A 12,894-nucleotide genomic window follows, 5' to 3' on the forward strand; every position below is an offset into this window, starting at 1 on the left:
AGGCGCTGTTAAATAAAATGTATTATTATCGTTATTAAAGGCTCCACTGTGTTCAGTCATATATCTTTGTATGGCGTTTTGTGCTGGGCGGGTGGCGTATAGTTTTTTTTTTTTGTTGCATTTCTGCTAAAGAAAAAGGCTACCTGCTGTAAAAGTGATTCAAAACAATAAAGTTGGGAGTGGAAAACCAAAAAAATGACCTGTGAAATGCTCAGGAAAGATGAAGGAAACTACTTTGAGAAGATTTTAACGCTTCTACCACCACTGCTTGTGATCTAACAGTATTAAGTATGCGTTGGAACCTTAAACAGCATATCATAAAACATATTGAATTGCAACTCCTCCCAAGTAATTTAACAGAAAAATATAGCATTTCTGAAGCCTCCTCCTCATCGCTCATCCTCCGAGTTCACTATCTTTTCACTGGAAACAGATTTCTGTAAAGTGACAAGTGAACCATTTCAGAAGATTGGATCTCTGACAGCGAAACACTTCTAATCCTCCTAATGACTGTCAGCTTGCCGCCATGGCAACATGCAAGTACTGCAATCAGTGGTGCTTAAACAACCTCTTGACTGAGATATCAGAAACAACAGCACTGATAAGCAAACACATTGTATCACAAGCTGAGCCGAGAATGTAGGCTCAGCGGTGGCACGCTGTATGGAAATAGACTCGGTGGGATGCTGCCGGCAACATTTCATAAAAGCAAATGCAGGGTCCACGCATACATGATGTGACTGGCAACAAGCTGGGGGAGCTGTGGTGGCAGTCAATCTCCAGGGAAATAACCCAGCTATAAGTCATTCTCCAGTCTAATCCTTTCTACAGGTGTAGGAATAGAATGTCTGACTGGGCAGTGATTGATGGATTGGGTGGTGCAAGGTGAGGTGAGACAGTTGTACTTTACTAGGATGTTAACCACACCCTTTATTAATATTATCAAGGCTCTCAGGTAATCAGATAAAAAGAGGTGACACAGAACAAACAGAAAAAAGGGTTGAGATTTAAATAACATTATAGGGTTTGGGCTTAACATTTTTGCTGTGTCTTATGTATAACACACAAAGAGTCAAAGTTCTATAAAGTGTAACGACAGTCAAATGTAACAATTATGGGATGGCTAAGTTAACACTAAATGCTAAAGCATATTGTTACAGTGGCCACAGTTGCTAACATTAGCCACCATAAGCTGTGTCCAAGTGGGGCTGTAGCAGCTTCACTCCTGAGAGCACTAAACTGAGCAAGGGAGTGTTTTTATTGCTCATGAATTTTAATTTGAAAGAGTAAACTTGTTTCTTTATTCACATAATCTCACTTCAAACCAAATTGAAAGGTCAGCTTAAATGACCCGACTCTTTGCTTTGTATTCAAACATCCTTGCTTTTAATTTGCCCAACGCACAATTATTGCTGACAGATAGAATGTGCTGTCGTAACAATGCCTCATGTGTAATTTTGTATTAACTGTCCTGCTTTTTTAGTGCTGTTCTGCCATTGTTTGCATGTATGTTTTAAAATTTGTTTTATAATAAAAATGAGCTTTAAGATATCTCTGGCACAACATTTCAAATAGTAATATTTATGTCCAATATTCTTCATGGTCCCATTCAAATTAACAAAATAAATGTTTAAACGTTTACAAAGTTTGGAAATGTTACATTATTAAAGTTTTAGAAAGAATTGAGAGGATGTTTTCCTGTTGCTGAAAACCATTCATCATCATATTCCCCATTCACTGACTCAAACATCTATTGACCATTTTCCTGTTATAATCTTCAAGGAGAGGCCGCACCCATACTGCACATATCAAACTGTAACTAGAATGACAGTTTCTCACAGTATGCACATAGTTTTTAGTATTTAAATTAACTATACATTTAGAGAGTAGGATCCTATTCTTAGCTTCTATTTAGGTTATTTGTGATGAAATATCCACAAGTTCGTGTATTATCTCAATTTTGTCGACACTTTGCTGCATGAACTTTAAAAAAAAAATTCTGGGTGGGGAAATCATTAATAATTTTGATTTATTGACTTTATTACTTGACTAGGTGGCAACGCTATCTTTTTGCCAGATATGGCTGTCGTGGCAACTCTGTTGTGAAGGAAAAACAACCATTGTGTTCTGCAACCAGATGTATTCAAAATACAAATAATACAAATAATTCCTGAAAAGATCAATTGAAGACATTGCATCCATTACTGTGACAGGAAAGACTGGTTGCACTTCAATTAACCTGCGGTGTCCATTGACTCAGCATCAACAATGTGCTTTGTCAATGCTCTGAATGCCTGCTATTCTATTTAACATGACACAATGTAGGATTAAAAGCAACATTTTAAAGATTTTCTTCAACAAATATGATATTAAAGATCTTATTCAATGCAAACTGCTGTGATTCATATAAAGGTAGCCTAATTGATGAAGAGATTAAAAACCAAAAGCCAAAAACTGATCTAGTGATGTATTGTCACCAAAATAAAAGTATGGTTCATACCTTGTGTTGTGTCTGGCGGAGTGAAGTCCTTGATGTCTCCTAGAAGTTGTGGAGGTAGATTAGTAAATTATAGTCTTCATGCAATAAAGTACCTCTGGCTTTCCCTCCTGTGTACAATCTGGAGTGTGTGAGGCAGAGAAGGCTGGGTGTAGGATATTTGTCTCCACACCCTGGTTTGAACACACCTGCAATTTCCTGCCTCAATATTTACACTGCAACCACTTTAAATACGCCTCTTCCTGCATTGTTTTCCAGCCCCCTCAAAAAAAAAATAGTGTTTTGAAGTGGAGATTCTGGCTTGGTTTAAGGATGAATTAAGGAGCTAGACTTGCGAAATGTAGCCCAAAGTCAAGGCTTGAGGAAATCATCCTTACCTGAAGTGAGATATAATTCTCACTCAAGGTCCTGATTGTGCTTCAAGTAGCCAGCCGGAGTTGTGTTTATGTTCGGCTGAGCCCATAGCAGCACAGCGGGCATTACAGGGGCCACTTGACACCAATTATTCATTCCACAACTGTTACATCTAGCAGATGGGGGAATTGGTCTCAAGGAGCTCCGAGTGGTATTGGAAAGGAATCAGAGGCTTTCTGTGGCTGAGTCTCTCATTCTGTGCCTACTCACACAGAAAATCGAGGAGTGGAACGCTTGACATTATTGAAGGTTTACAGCTCTGATCTCCCAAAAGAGGAAGTATTGGCAGCTTGTGTTTACATTTGTTTGCTAAATGTGGAGATGTATTAACATGCTGTATTCAAAGTCATTTGCACACTTTCTTTTGAAGTGTTAAGACAAGAAGAGTCATTGCAGAGTGTGGATGTTAATCCATAGTCACAACACTGAATTGTAAGGAAATATGCAAGAGAAATTAATTATGGGTGAGTTGTTTTTACAGCAAAGGATAACCTTGAAACTGACGAATCACAAAACCAAGGCTCTGGTACCAAAAGCATAAAACCCTGCTTCTCCTGTCATTCCAAATATTCCAAACTGTATAAACTTCTTCTGTAGCACGTAGCAGTCAGTGCCTGAATCATGGATGAGGTTCCCTGCTGTTTTCTGTTTAGGGATACATCTATTACACTTGTCTTTGTCTGATATAGTTCACACAATCCCTGCCAGGAAATCTGAAAAACAGATTGTTACATAACTAACCTGGTTTTCTTGTTAACAAACAGCTTCAATTCAACAGGCTGAACGTTTTTCTTACCTTTGACCACAGCTTTTCATGTTTAGATTCAATTCTGGGCTCCATTATGACAATGCGATCATTTCAACAACGTGGTAAACGTCAGTCCCCACGTAGCTGAGAGACAAGTGGGAAATTAAGAGAAAAAACCCTCTGCAAGAGTTCTTGAGGCTGGAAAATATGCTCTGTAATGCCTAATCCACTGTTGCAGTTAAAGCGGCTTCAGTTAAAGTGGCTGCTACGTAAGCGGAAGCTAAAAGTCACATCAAGATATCACATGAAGCTTAGCTCCATTTGGTTGCACATTAACCAGTTTATATCCATATTATTAATGTAGCTGTTTAACCTAGCAGAAAAGTGTCCTTTTAAATGCTACGTGTGTGATAAAGAACATTGTACTTTTAGGATGTTATTTAACTCAAACAGTCAATGTTTGAGTCAGTTGATTATTACCATTTGGACCTGACGAATGCAAAACCAATATTCTTTTTTCACTCCGTTTTTGGTCTCCACCAACTACTGTTGGGAATATCTGGCTTTTTATCTGCTTAATGGTCCCTTACGTTGAACATCTAGAGACTTACTTTTTCTGTCTACTGTGTGGTGCTGAACTGGCAGCGTACAGTTGGTTTATAAGTGTTTTTTTAATAATTTTTTTTACTGAAAACATCTGAGACATACAGTCTCAGTGATAGCAGTCAGGTGATAACTTTCTGTGGGTTTGTCATTACAGGCACCTCAATTTCATGTTACATAAAAATTAAATATAGCAGCATTAAGGTCTATTAAATACACCATGGTACAAACAAACAGTGTGCAAACCTGCAACTTTAATAATGTTGTACAGACCGTATTCAACAGCTGTCTACAATGCACCCAACCCCCTTTACCCCAATAAATATAATTTTATTTCATGTAATCTAAGCTAATTATTACATCTTCCTCAAAAGTTTAACATTTATTGGTGGACGTAATGTCATCACAAAGGTTTCTTTTCTTTTTTTCAACAATAAAGTGGGGTTTCAATGTCTTTAAGGTTTATCCATTTACAGTCACTATCAATGATCAAATGATGTCAGTTTCAAATCACATTGAATTGTAGAAATCTTTAGTAAATTTAACAATTCAGTTTTGCTTAATTTTAAAATTACCATCCAGGTCTAAGAGGCTAGTTGGAAACATTTATAGAAATTATTCTTTTTTGTTTTCTCAGATTAAGTGACAATTACCAAAGACTTCCTTCCAACTTTAAGGATGTAGTTAATACGCATTTGGAGATTTGAGTAAATATGCAGCATAAAAATGTGCACCCCATAACCCGACACAACAAAATCAGCACAGTAATGAAGGCACTTCATTCTGTAAGAGAAGATAAATCACAGTTGTTTAAATAAAAGGTCAGACGAGATATAACAGCCTGCATAGCACAGCTCAACGCAAGAAAACTGAAAGGTCACCCATTCTCGGAAAAAAAACCTCTTTGTCCGGATTATTTTTGGTAATTAAAATATTACTTGATAGAATAGTAAAACCTCCGCTCTCTGATAGAAAAATTACTTCATGTATGTCTTGCTTAGAAACATATAGTATGTACATACAGTAATAGCATATTTTGTCAGTCAGAGTCCTGTACAAAGAGTCCAGGAATCCAGAGATGGAAAGAATCCATACAGTTGTCTCTAGATTTCATCATGACGGGAGCGTTTGCCTGAGGTCCTCAGATTGGGAGCCACAGGTGGGACTCCCAGTGCCGGTTGCAGGACGGGAGCCGGACTGAGGGGCCGTGGCAGCCAGGTGAGGCCCTCGCGCAGCGGAGCCAAGGCAGGAAGGACCAGCTGGAGTTGCCGTCTGCTACCTGTTCCTCAGGCTCTGTAACAGATTGTAAACATCCTCCTCCTTACTGAGGCCCTCAAACAGAGGAATCAGGTCCAGCAGCTCGGTGTCTGTCATGTCTTCAAACCAGGACTGCACTGGGACCTGTGGAGATAGCGGGAACCAAAAAGACAGATTTATTTTCATTTGAAGCCAGAAAATACAGATGACAGTCAATGCTAAAGTGCTGCATTACAGGTGTAGAGATGGTGCAAGTTTTGTGTAAATAATTAATGGGGGAAATGCATCAAAGGCATGAAGAGTGGCAGCAGCTCTACTGAGCAACTTCCTCTACCTCTACTGAGAGAAATCTCTGAGAACACTGCCTCTGGCTCAACGCCGTTTCTAAAACAACAAAGCCGATTAAAACTGACAATGCCTAGCAAGTATAATCATTTACCATCATTAGTAACTTTATAACTAACTTATTTTGTTGTACCAGTATATTTTGACCCCATTTTTAGTCAGCATTTGTGGGTTTTTAAACCACACCATAATACATAAAGTCTCATTGTAGCTTCCATTTATATATGTCGATCACTTTAAAGATCTGTCAGAAATGTTCATTGTTTAGACGTCAACAGGAGTGGATATTCTTAAGACTTCTGAAACTCTTGCAACTAAAGCGTGGACAAAAGGAGTTCCTGGCTCAAACACTACCAAAAAAAGACTCTTAGATTAAATAGTTCTGTATACCCCTAAAAAGTGGCATTTTTTTCCAAGTACCTAAACAAAACATCCAGTCTTACTTCACTTGTATACATACTGTATGTGAAAACAACACAGAGACTGTAGCATGAACCGATGATGCCACAAGTCCAGGATAATGGAGGTTTTAGGTCTGACGTACTGCATTCTCAGGGTGGAAGATGTAGGAGGCAGGTGAGTTGTCTATGATGATGACTTTACTGAGAACTCGGCCCAGCCGGCTGAGGTCTTTGACGTAGTTTCCTCTGTGGAAAACACAGGATTCCCTGAAGAGCCGGGCCCGAAACACCCCCCACTGGTCCAGCAGGTCTGCCACAGGGTCAGCGTACTGAACAAACCAAAAAGCCATCTAGGTTAATACGGTCTGTGTGAAGCACCATCACTGTGACAGTCATCTTAAATGGTAAAACGTGAAAAAAACCTTTGCTAAGCTCGCTGTGAAGAGGACGCATTCAAAGAGCTCCCCCATCTTCTGGAGAAACTCATCCACATGGGGCCTCTTTAGCACGTACACCTGAAACAAAGACAGTAAATAAAAAGTTAGAGTTAGAATACACCTCTGTTGTTACACTGAGTCAATTTTACGCTGTCTGTTTCACCAAAAACCACACAGATTTTACTGATTAGTTGGACTACTGTTCTGTAATGAGCTGTCATTTTATTATATTTCTAATAAAATGCAATGTGTAACAGATTATTTTCCAGGTGAAATTCAAAGTCTACATATACATAACTCAATCTTGAATGTAATTATTCATATCAAATGCTTTTATTCTAAAAATGCTCCGGTTATCCTGTAAAAGAAAATGTGTGTTACATCCATAGTTGAAGCCAATAAGAGACTTTGAAAGTAAGATACATGCAATTATCTGACCAGGGCCTGGGAGGATTACACATGTTCAAGCCCTTCACAACAACAGGCATTACTTTGTGATCATATTTGCCATTTCTGCTCGTCTTTGTGCTCCTCAGCAGGTCTTCAGTGGTTAGTTGCTGCCCCCAAGTGCAAGTAATCAAGCATAGGCCAAGACAGATACAGAAAGCCTATCCTGGATTACTTGAACCAGGTCACAGCTACAGTCTAGCTGCCTCTGCTTCAAACAGGAGGCAGAAAGCAAACCTTTATACAGAAGCGAAAGCCTCGTCACAATGCAGGTGAAAAGGTTGCCTCTGTCATTTCTCTCTCAAACATTTCTTCTGCTGTTCACTAAACAGTATCTTTAAAATGCCTTTGCAACGTTTGTTTACCAGGTGACACAGGCATGTCACAGCCTATCTATCTTTACACTGGGAGAAAAGACAAAGTGAATTAAATAAATTCAGTGAGCTGTCCCACTTTTGAGGTAGCTGGAAGATAACAGAATAATAAATACTAAAGGAAAGAAAATGGAGCTGCAGCTTCCAGGGGAGATCTTATAAATTAATATCATTTTATTCAAGCCTACTCCTGGAAGTACTCTTTATCAGTACAACAGTACCTGATGAACAGTCCCATCAATCTCCACTGGAACGATGAAGTCTGCATTGCTGATGGGCTGTGGGAAGACAAAAAAAGAATAAGAAAGGATTCAAAAAAATGTGTGGTGTGTTGGCTCAAAACAGCGCAATCTGACAAGGCAGCAGCTAAACCACATGCCTACATTTGTGGTTATAGAAAAAGGTAAAATACTCCTATAAGGCACCCCAGGCGAAGGTTTTAAGCATACTGTGGTTCCTTCTGCTCCAGCACTCTGTGTCTTAATGTTAAATAAAAACCAGAAGTGAGACTCCGAGGAGAACCCTGGGAGCTCAACAAGATGACAGAAGAGAACAAGGACAGGAGTGCTGACTTGTGTCATCTATAAAAGCAAGAAAGAGGAGAGGTGCACGGGGTGGAGGAAGATAGACGCCGGAGGGCTATAGGTGGAAGACAAGTGGAGGGCGTAAAGACGAGGATGAAAGGATTAGGTGGGAGGCACGGCGGTGTCATTTCAGAAAAGGGAAAGGAAAGAAAATAGGTGATATAAAAAAATCTGAGTTTTAAGAAGCACAAAGAAAGCTTTTCCGGCTGTCACCTGTTTGGATGGTTTGTTAAGACACAAAAACGAATAGAGGATTAAAGAATAAAGAATGCAGGAAAATCTGCAACATCATTATTATATGGTAAAGTAATGCTTGAGATGACTTTATATCCTAGAAAAACTAGTTATTGTCCATTTTTAATTGACACAATTCTACTCTACAACGTCAGTTTTAAGTAGTATAAACATTTTAGGATGAGTCTTCTCTGTAAAAGTAATTGTCAGATTAAACCAAATGTCGAAGCTAGGCTACTTAGCTTTTAGCATGACTTGTTTATATGGTGCTAGCTTACTTTCTGTCTTTATTAGATTTATTAGAATACAATTTCATGTGACAAATCAAATTAATTGATGGATGCTTTATTAATATGGTATAACAACTTTTAATTGCTAAGATGTTGTAGCATCTGGATCTTTTTCAATAACAGGAAACAGGTCAGAATAAACTAACTAGCTAAGCTAAAGTCTAATTACTGCAATTTGTTTTTGTTTACCTTTCTTTTATATTTACTGCAAATTTGACATGCTGTTTATGTTTTTAATGACATATTCTATGTCATGGCATGATCAGTTTTATAAGGCAAAAATATTTTTCATCTTAAGTCACCTTATTTAACATTCATAGGCATTATATAATCATTTAATACATGCTTTATAACACACTATAAGGTAATTGTAAGTGGATATAACTGACTGTGGGCATCCATTAGTGGAGGCTGCTGTATAAACAAATCGCTCAATAAATGATAGTAAAACAATATAGTAAAAAACAGTTCTAATAATAGATACGAAACTTCATAATGTCCTCATGGCTGTGTATTGTGTTAAAAACCATGTATTAAATGACTGTTTACTGCTTATAAATGTTAAACAGGGATACCTAAAGTAATAGGATTTTTACTCAGCCATGCTTGAATAGAAACCTACACACATTTCTTACTATAGTGTAAATTCAATGCTTCAAAGCTACAGTTACAGGTACAGTCCAACGCCACCCAGCAGAGGGGGTGTTTGCTGTAGGAATACTAAATGCAGCATGTTGACCTTCCACATGTCACCGGTTTAATCTGTCTAATATGATCATCATGGTGGCGACAGGGGAACAATAGACTTACTGTACTAGAGACGTTTGGTGATGCAAGAGTGACTTAATACACAATCAAAGATCCAGACAGATGCGAGTGCTTCTATGGATCCATTTTGTAATTCAGCTCGGGTCAATGTTTCCCCAGAAAACATAAAGACTACAGCTTTGATTGTCTAAATACGGAACCAGTAATGAGCCAAACCAGTGACAGGCATTAGTCCAACTTTCACAAAGAGAAAAAGAGAAAGAGGAGTGAGAGAGACACAGATGGAGGAAGATATGCAGACAGACTTGTCCTCTGCTTATTGCTCTTCTGCTGAATCACTCCATCATCTGAAGACTGAACACATAACAGCTGCTCAATAATGAGCCGGATCCGAGACGGCGAGCGATATTGGGAATGGAGGAGGCTGTATGTGTGAGCGAAACGGAGGGAGAGGGGTGAAGTAAACGGGGACAAAGAAGAGTGTTTGTTTTATGGATCTCTGCTGAACCTTTGATGACCTCAACAGACTTGGCGAAGGGAACTTCTTCTGGATTGTTTATCTGTTGATGACAGTCTGACTGTGGTCCACCGTTTCCATTACATACACAATCATTTAGTACTGTATCATTGTCCGAAGTTGCCTCCTAAAACATGTCCTATTACTGTAAATCATACAAGAATTTGGAACGAGAGGTTTAACAATCACGTCTGGGTGTAACGTTATGGTATCCACATACCTTTGGCCATAAACTGTGTTTTGACTATTTTTTATTTTATTTTTCTCATAATCTTTCTGTATGGCAGATTGCAACATTGATGTTACATAAATAAGCTTTACTATTATTATCATATACAGTATATCCTGTCAGTCAGTCTTACATATCGAGGACAGACTGGAGCTAATCCTGGAACAGGCCCAGGAATTATCTTTTCATCCCAGATACAGGATAAAGTGTACAGTATGTGATGTATTATGTAACATTTCTTTTTTAGTCTGTGCCCATCTGTCAGTTATCGTCGTTTTTTCTGCACTAATTGTCTAATTCCTATGGTGACTTGTATATTCTATAATTAAAGTGCTTCACATGTTGATACTTCACTTCTAGAAATAAATAATCGACAGGAAATCCTGCAGGCTTCTGAACGGAACTGAGTGCGTCGCTTTCTGTTTCACTCTCTTCCTCTCCTAATTTTCATTTATAACATTGCCTGAATCCATTTCTTACTGCATACTGATCTCTGAGCTAAATGCATTTTGACGGACTGTGTATGCGGTGTGCAACTGAGTTCCATCAGGGAATTAAAAAAACAAGTTTCTGTGTGAGTTTCTGACTTGGTTTGTCAGGGGAGGAAAATATAACCCTTCAGACTATCAAAACAGATCCATGATTTCTGCGAAATTCATCCCACAGTTATTTAAGGCTGCAGTACACTGTATTGGACACACCCTTGTTTGTGGGTGAGTATGTACGTGTGTGTGGCCCCGTACTGCTGGCTTGTGACTGTAATGGGCGGGTCCAGTACAGTGTGTGTACATTTTTCTCTCCCTTTGACTTTCCACAGCAAATTAATTCCCAGTCATATGAAAATGTACTTTCTTGGCAGTTATTGTTAAGAGCAAATAGTTTCCTTTCACTGCTGAATACAAACTAGAGCAAACACAGAAGGTTCTTCAGCTTCACCTTGAACAATTTTGTTGCACACTTCTCTGGCTTTCTCATGCTGAGGACAAAATGCACACAGGCACAAATACAGTACACACATAGGGAACAAGATCAGCTGGGGCCGAGGCACAGCTGTGCTGATGTAGTTGACTAAGTGTTCCAGGTGTGTCAGTAGAGGGAACTTTTGATGGTGAGACACAGAAGTTCATCAGCCTTTATCATTTATCATCTGTCATTATCCGAGTTGGGTGTAACACGTTACAAAAGTAACACGTTATGTACGTATATGAATTAATATATTCCTTTTTGCTATAACGCAGTAACATAACACATTACTAATTACATTTCAGTAATATTATACCCGTTACAATCACATTTTAACGCAACATTTAGTGGTGTATTGTTTTTTTCAGAACACCGAGAAAGATTTCTTCTTCTTTACTTGAATTGAGTATTTTCCTTTTCTCCTACATGCCTATTGTACGTTTTACTTCTCTATTTTTTATAGCTTTAGTTACTTTGCATATTCATATTAATGATACAAAATAGTATAAATAATCTATGATGGATAAAGAGGAGACGTTATTGATCTGGTGGTGAAATTCACAAGCTACCTGCAATGTCAAACTTTCAAACGCTGTTATTTTGGTGAAAGTAACTCAAACATAATGCAAAAGTAGTGAAAAGCATTACAACTCAGAGACAGTAACATTGTAATATAACAAATGACAGTGACTAGTAATCTATAATGTATTATAGTTTGGAAGTAACTTGCCCAACACTGGTCTTTATACAGCACAACACACTGCTGTAACTATTCCACAGAGCTAAGGGCATGGCTTTTAGACTTGTTTCAAATTTAGGGAATAACTGCTCATTTATGGCTTAACATAATTATATTACTTCCAACAGGTAATACAACACTTTAACTCTATATTAGTTATGTCATGTTCGAAAAACACTTTCAGGTCAAATGCACAGCAATGTACTGAAACCTTAAAAATGTGGTACCTTCACAGTTTTAGAACAGTTCTTTGATCTTACAGTGTAAATTATTTAATTTCTTGAAAACGTTATGTCCAAATAAACAAAACAAAAGCATTCAATTTTCCAAGGGAAGACATTCTGGAGTTAATGTACATAGTCTCTACAAGACAGAGATGATACTGTAGGTACCTCCTGCCGAAACAACTGGTCACGCTGATGAATTGCATGATGCACAGCTGCTGAGGATGTGTTGCCATGCCAACACCTTGTTATAGTAACAGTTAGGCCCCCTTTTCACCTTCCCCTGTTTTAACTGGTGTATAAAGGCCATAATACTATAATAACGGACACACTTTCCTGTGATTATGTGATGTGTACTAGCTCAATGGCACCTCATGCTAATTGTCATCATCATGCCATCATGCCTGTGTTCACAGCAAAGAATGGCATCTTCAGGATTCAGTATTGTCCTATTATCCTAATAATAATGTATACATTCTTCTTCTTCTTAATAAGATAATACTTTATTATTCCCATAAAGGGAAATTACAATTTTCACTCTGATGTTATTACACACATTACACACAGGCCTGAATTACACACACAAGTGTTCCAGGTGTGTCAGTAGAGGAACTGGCACCTCTCCAGCTACAAGTCCACCACCATACTTTGGTTTTTATGTGGACTTGATCCAGCAAACCCTCCGGTTCCCAACCCAAGTCCATATGGACGGAGCTAATGCCACCGCCTCTCTGGTATCCCTCTCAACTGAAAAGATGATGTGTCTAAATACTTGAATGTATACTTGAGTCTGTGTGTGTGTGTGTGTGTGTGTGTGTGTGTG

General features: G+C 38.4%; 2 protein-coding genes across 6 annotated transcripts in view; both read right to left on the reverse strand.

The window, feature by feature from the left end:
- Positions 1 to 3,918, reverse strand: part of vill (villin-like) — a 15,211-nt gene extending 11,293 nt beyond the window's left edge. Inside the window, exons 1-2 of one of the 3 annotated variants that reach the window (XM_032504371.1) lie at positions 3,708 to 3,918; positions 2,501 to 2,539 (exon numbers count right to left, since the gene is read on the reverse strand). In XM_032504371.1, the coding sequence (XP_032360262.1) occupies positions 2,501 to 2,539; positions 3,708 to 3,752 (84 nt within the window). In that variant the 5' untranslated portion in view covers positions 3,753 to 3,918. Of the gene's footprint in view, positions 1 to 2,500; positions 2,540 to 2,874; positions 3,290 to 3,707 lie in introns of those variants that run through there. The other 2 variants (XM_032504370.1, XM_032504372.1) reach the window with 2 other exon arrangements.
- A 577-nt stretch (positions 3,919 to 4,495) lies between these two features.
- The window catches only part of ctdspla (CTD (carboxy-terminal domain, RNA polymerase II, polypeptide A) small phosphatase-like a), a 29,914-nt gene continuing 21,515 nt past the window's right edge, over positions 4,496 to 12,894 (reverse strand). For all 3 annotated transcript variants that reach the window (XM_032504377.1, XM_032504378.1, XM_032504376.1), the window contains 4 exons: positions 7,745 to 7,801; positions 6,688 to 6,780; positions 6,409 to 6,594; positions 4,496 to 5,663 (listed from right to left, as the gene is read on the reverse strand). In XM_032504377.1, coding sequence (XP_032360268.1) covers positions 5,538 to 5,663; positions 6,409 to 6,594; positions 6,688 to 6,780; positions 7,745 to 7,801 — 462 coding nt within the window. In that variant the 3' untranslated portion in view covers positions 4,496 to 5,537. The remainder of the gene's footprint in view (positions 5,664 to 6,408; positions 6,595 to 6,687; positions 6,781 to 7,744; positions 7,802 to 12,894) is intronic.

This window comes from Etheostoma spectabile, chromosome 22 (genome assembly GCF_008692095.1).
Source record: "Etheostoma spectabile isolate EspeVRDwgs_2016 chromosome 22, UIUC_Espe_1.0, whole genome shotgun sequence".
In the NCBI taxonomy this organism is placed as follows: Eukaryota; Metazoa; Chordata; class Actinopteri; order Perciformes; family Percidae; genus Etheostoma; species Etheostoma spectabile.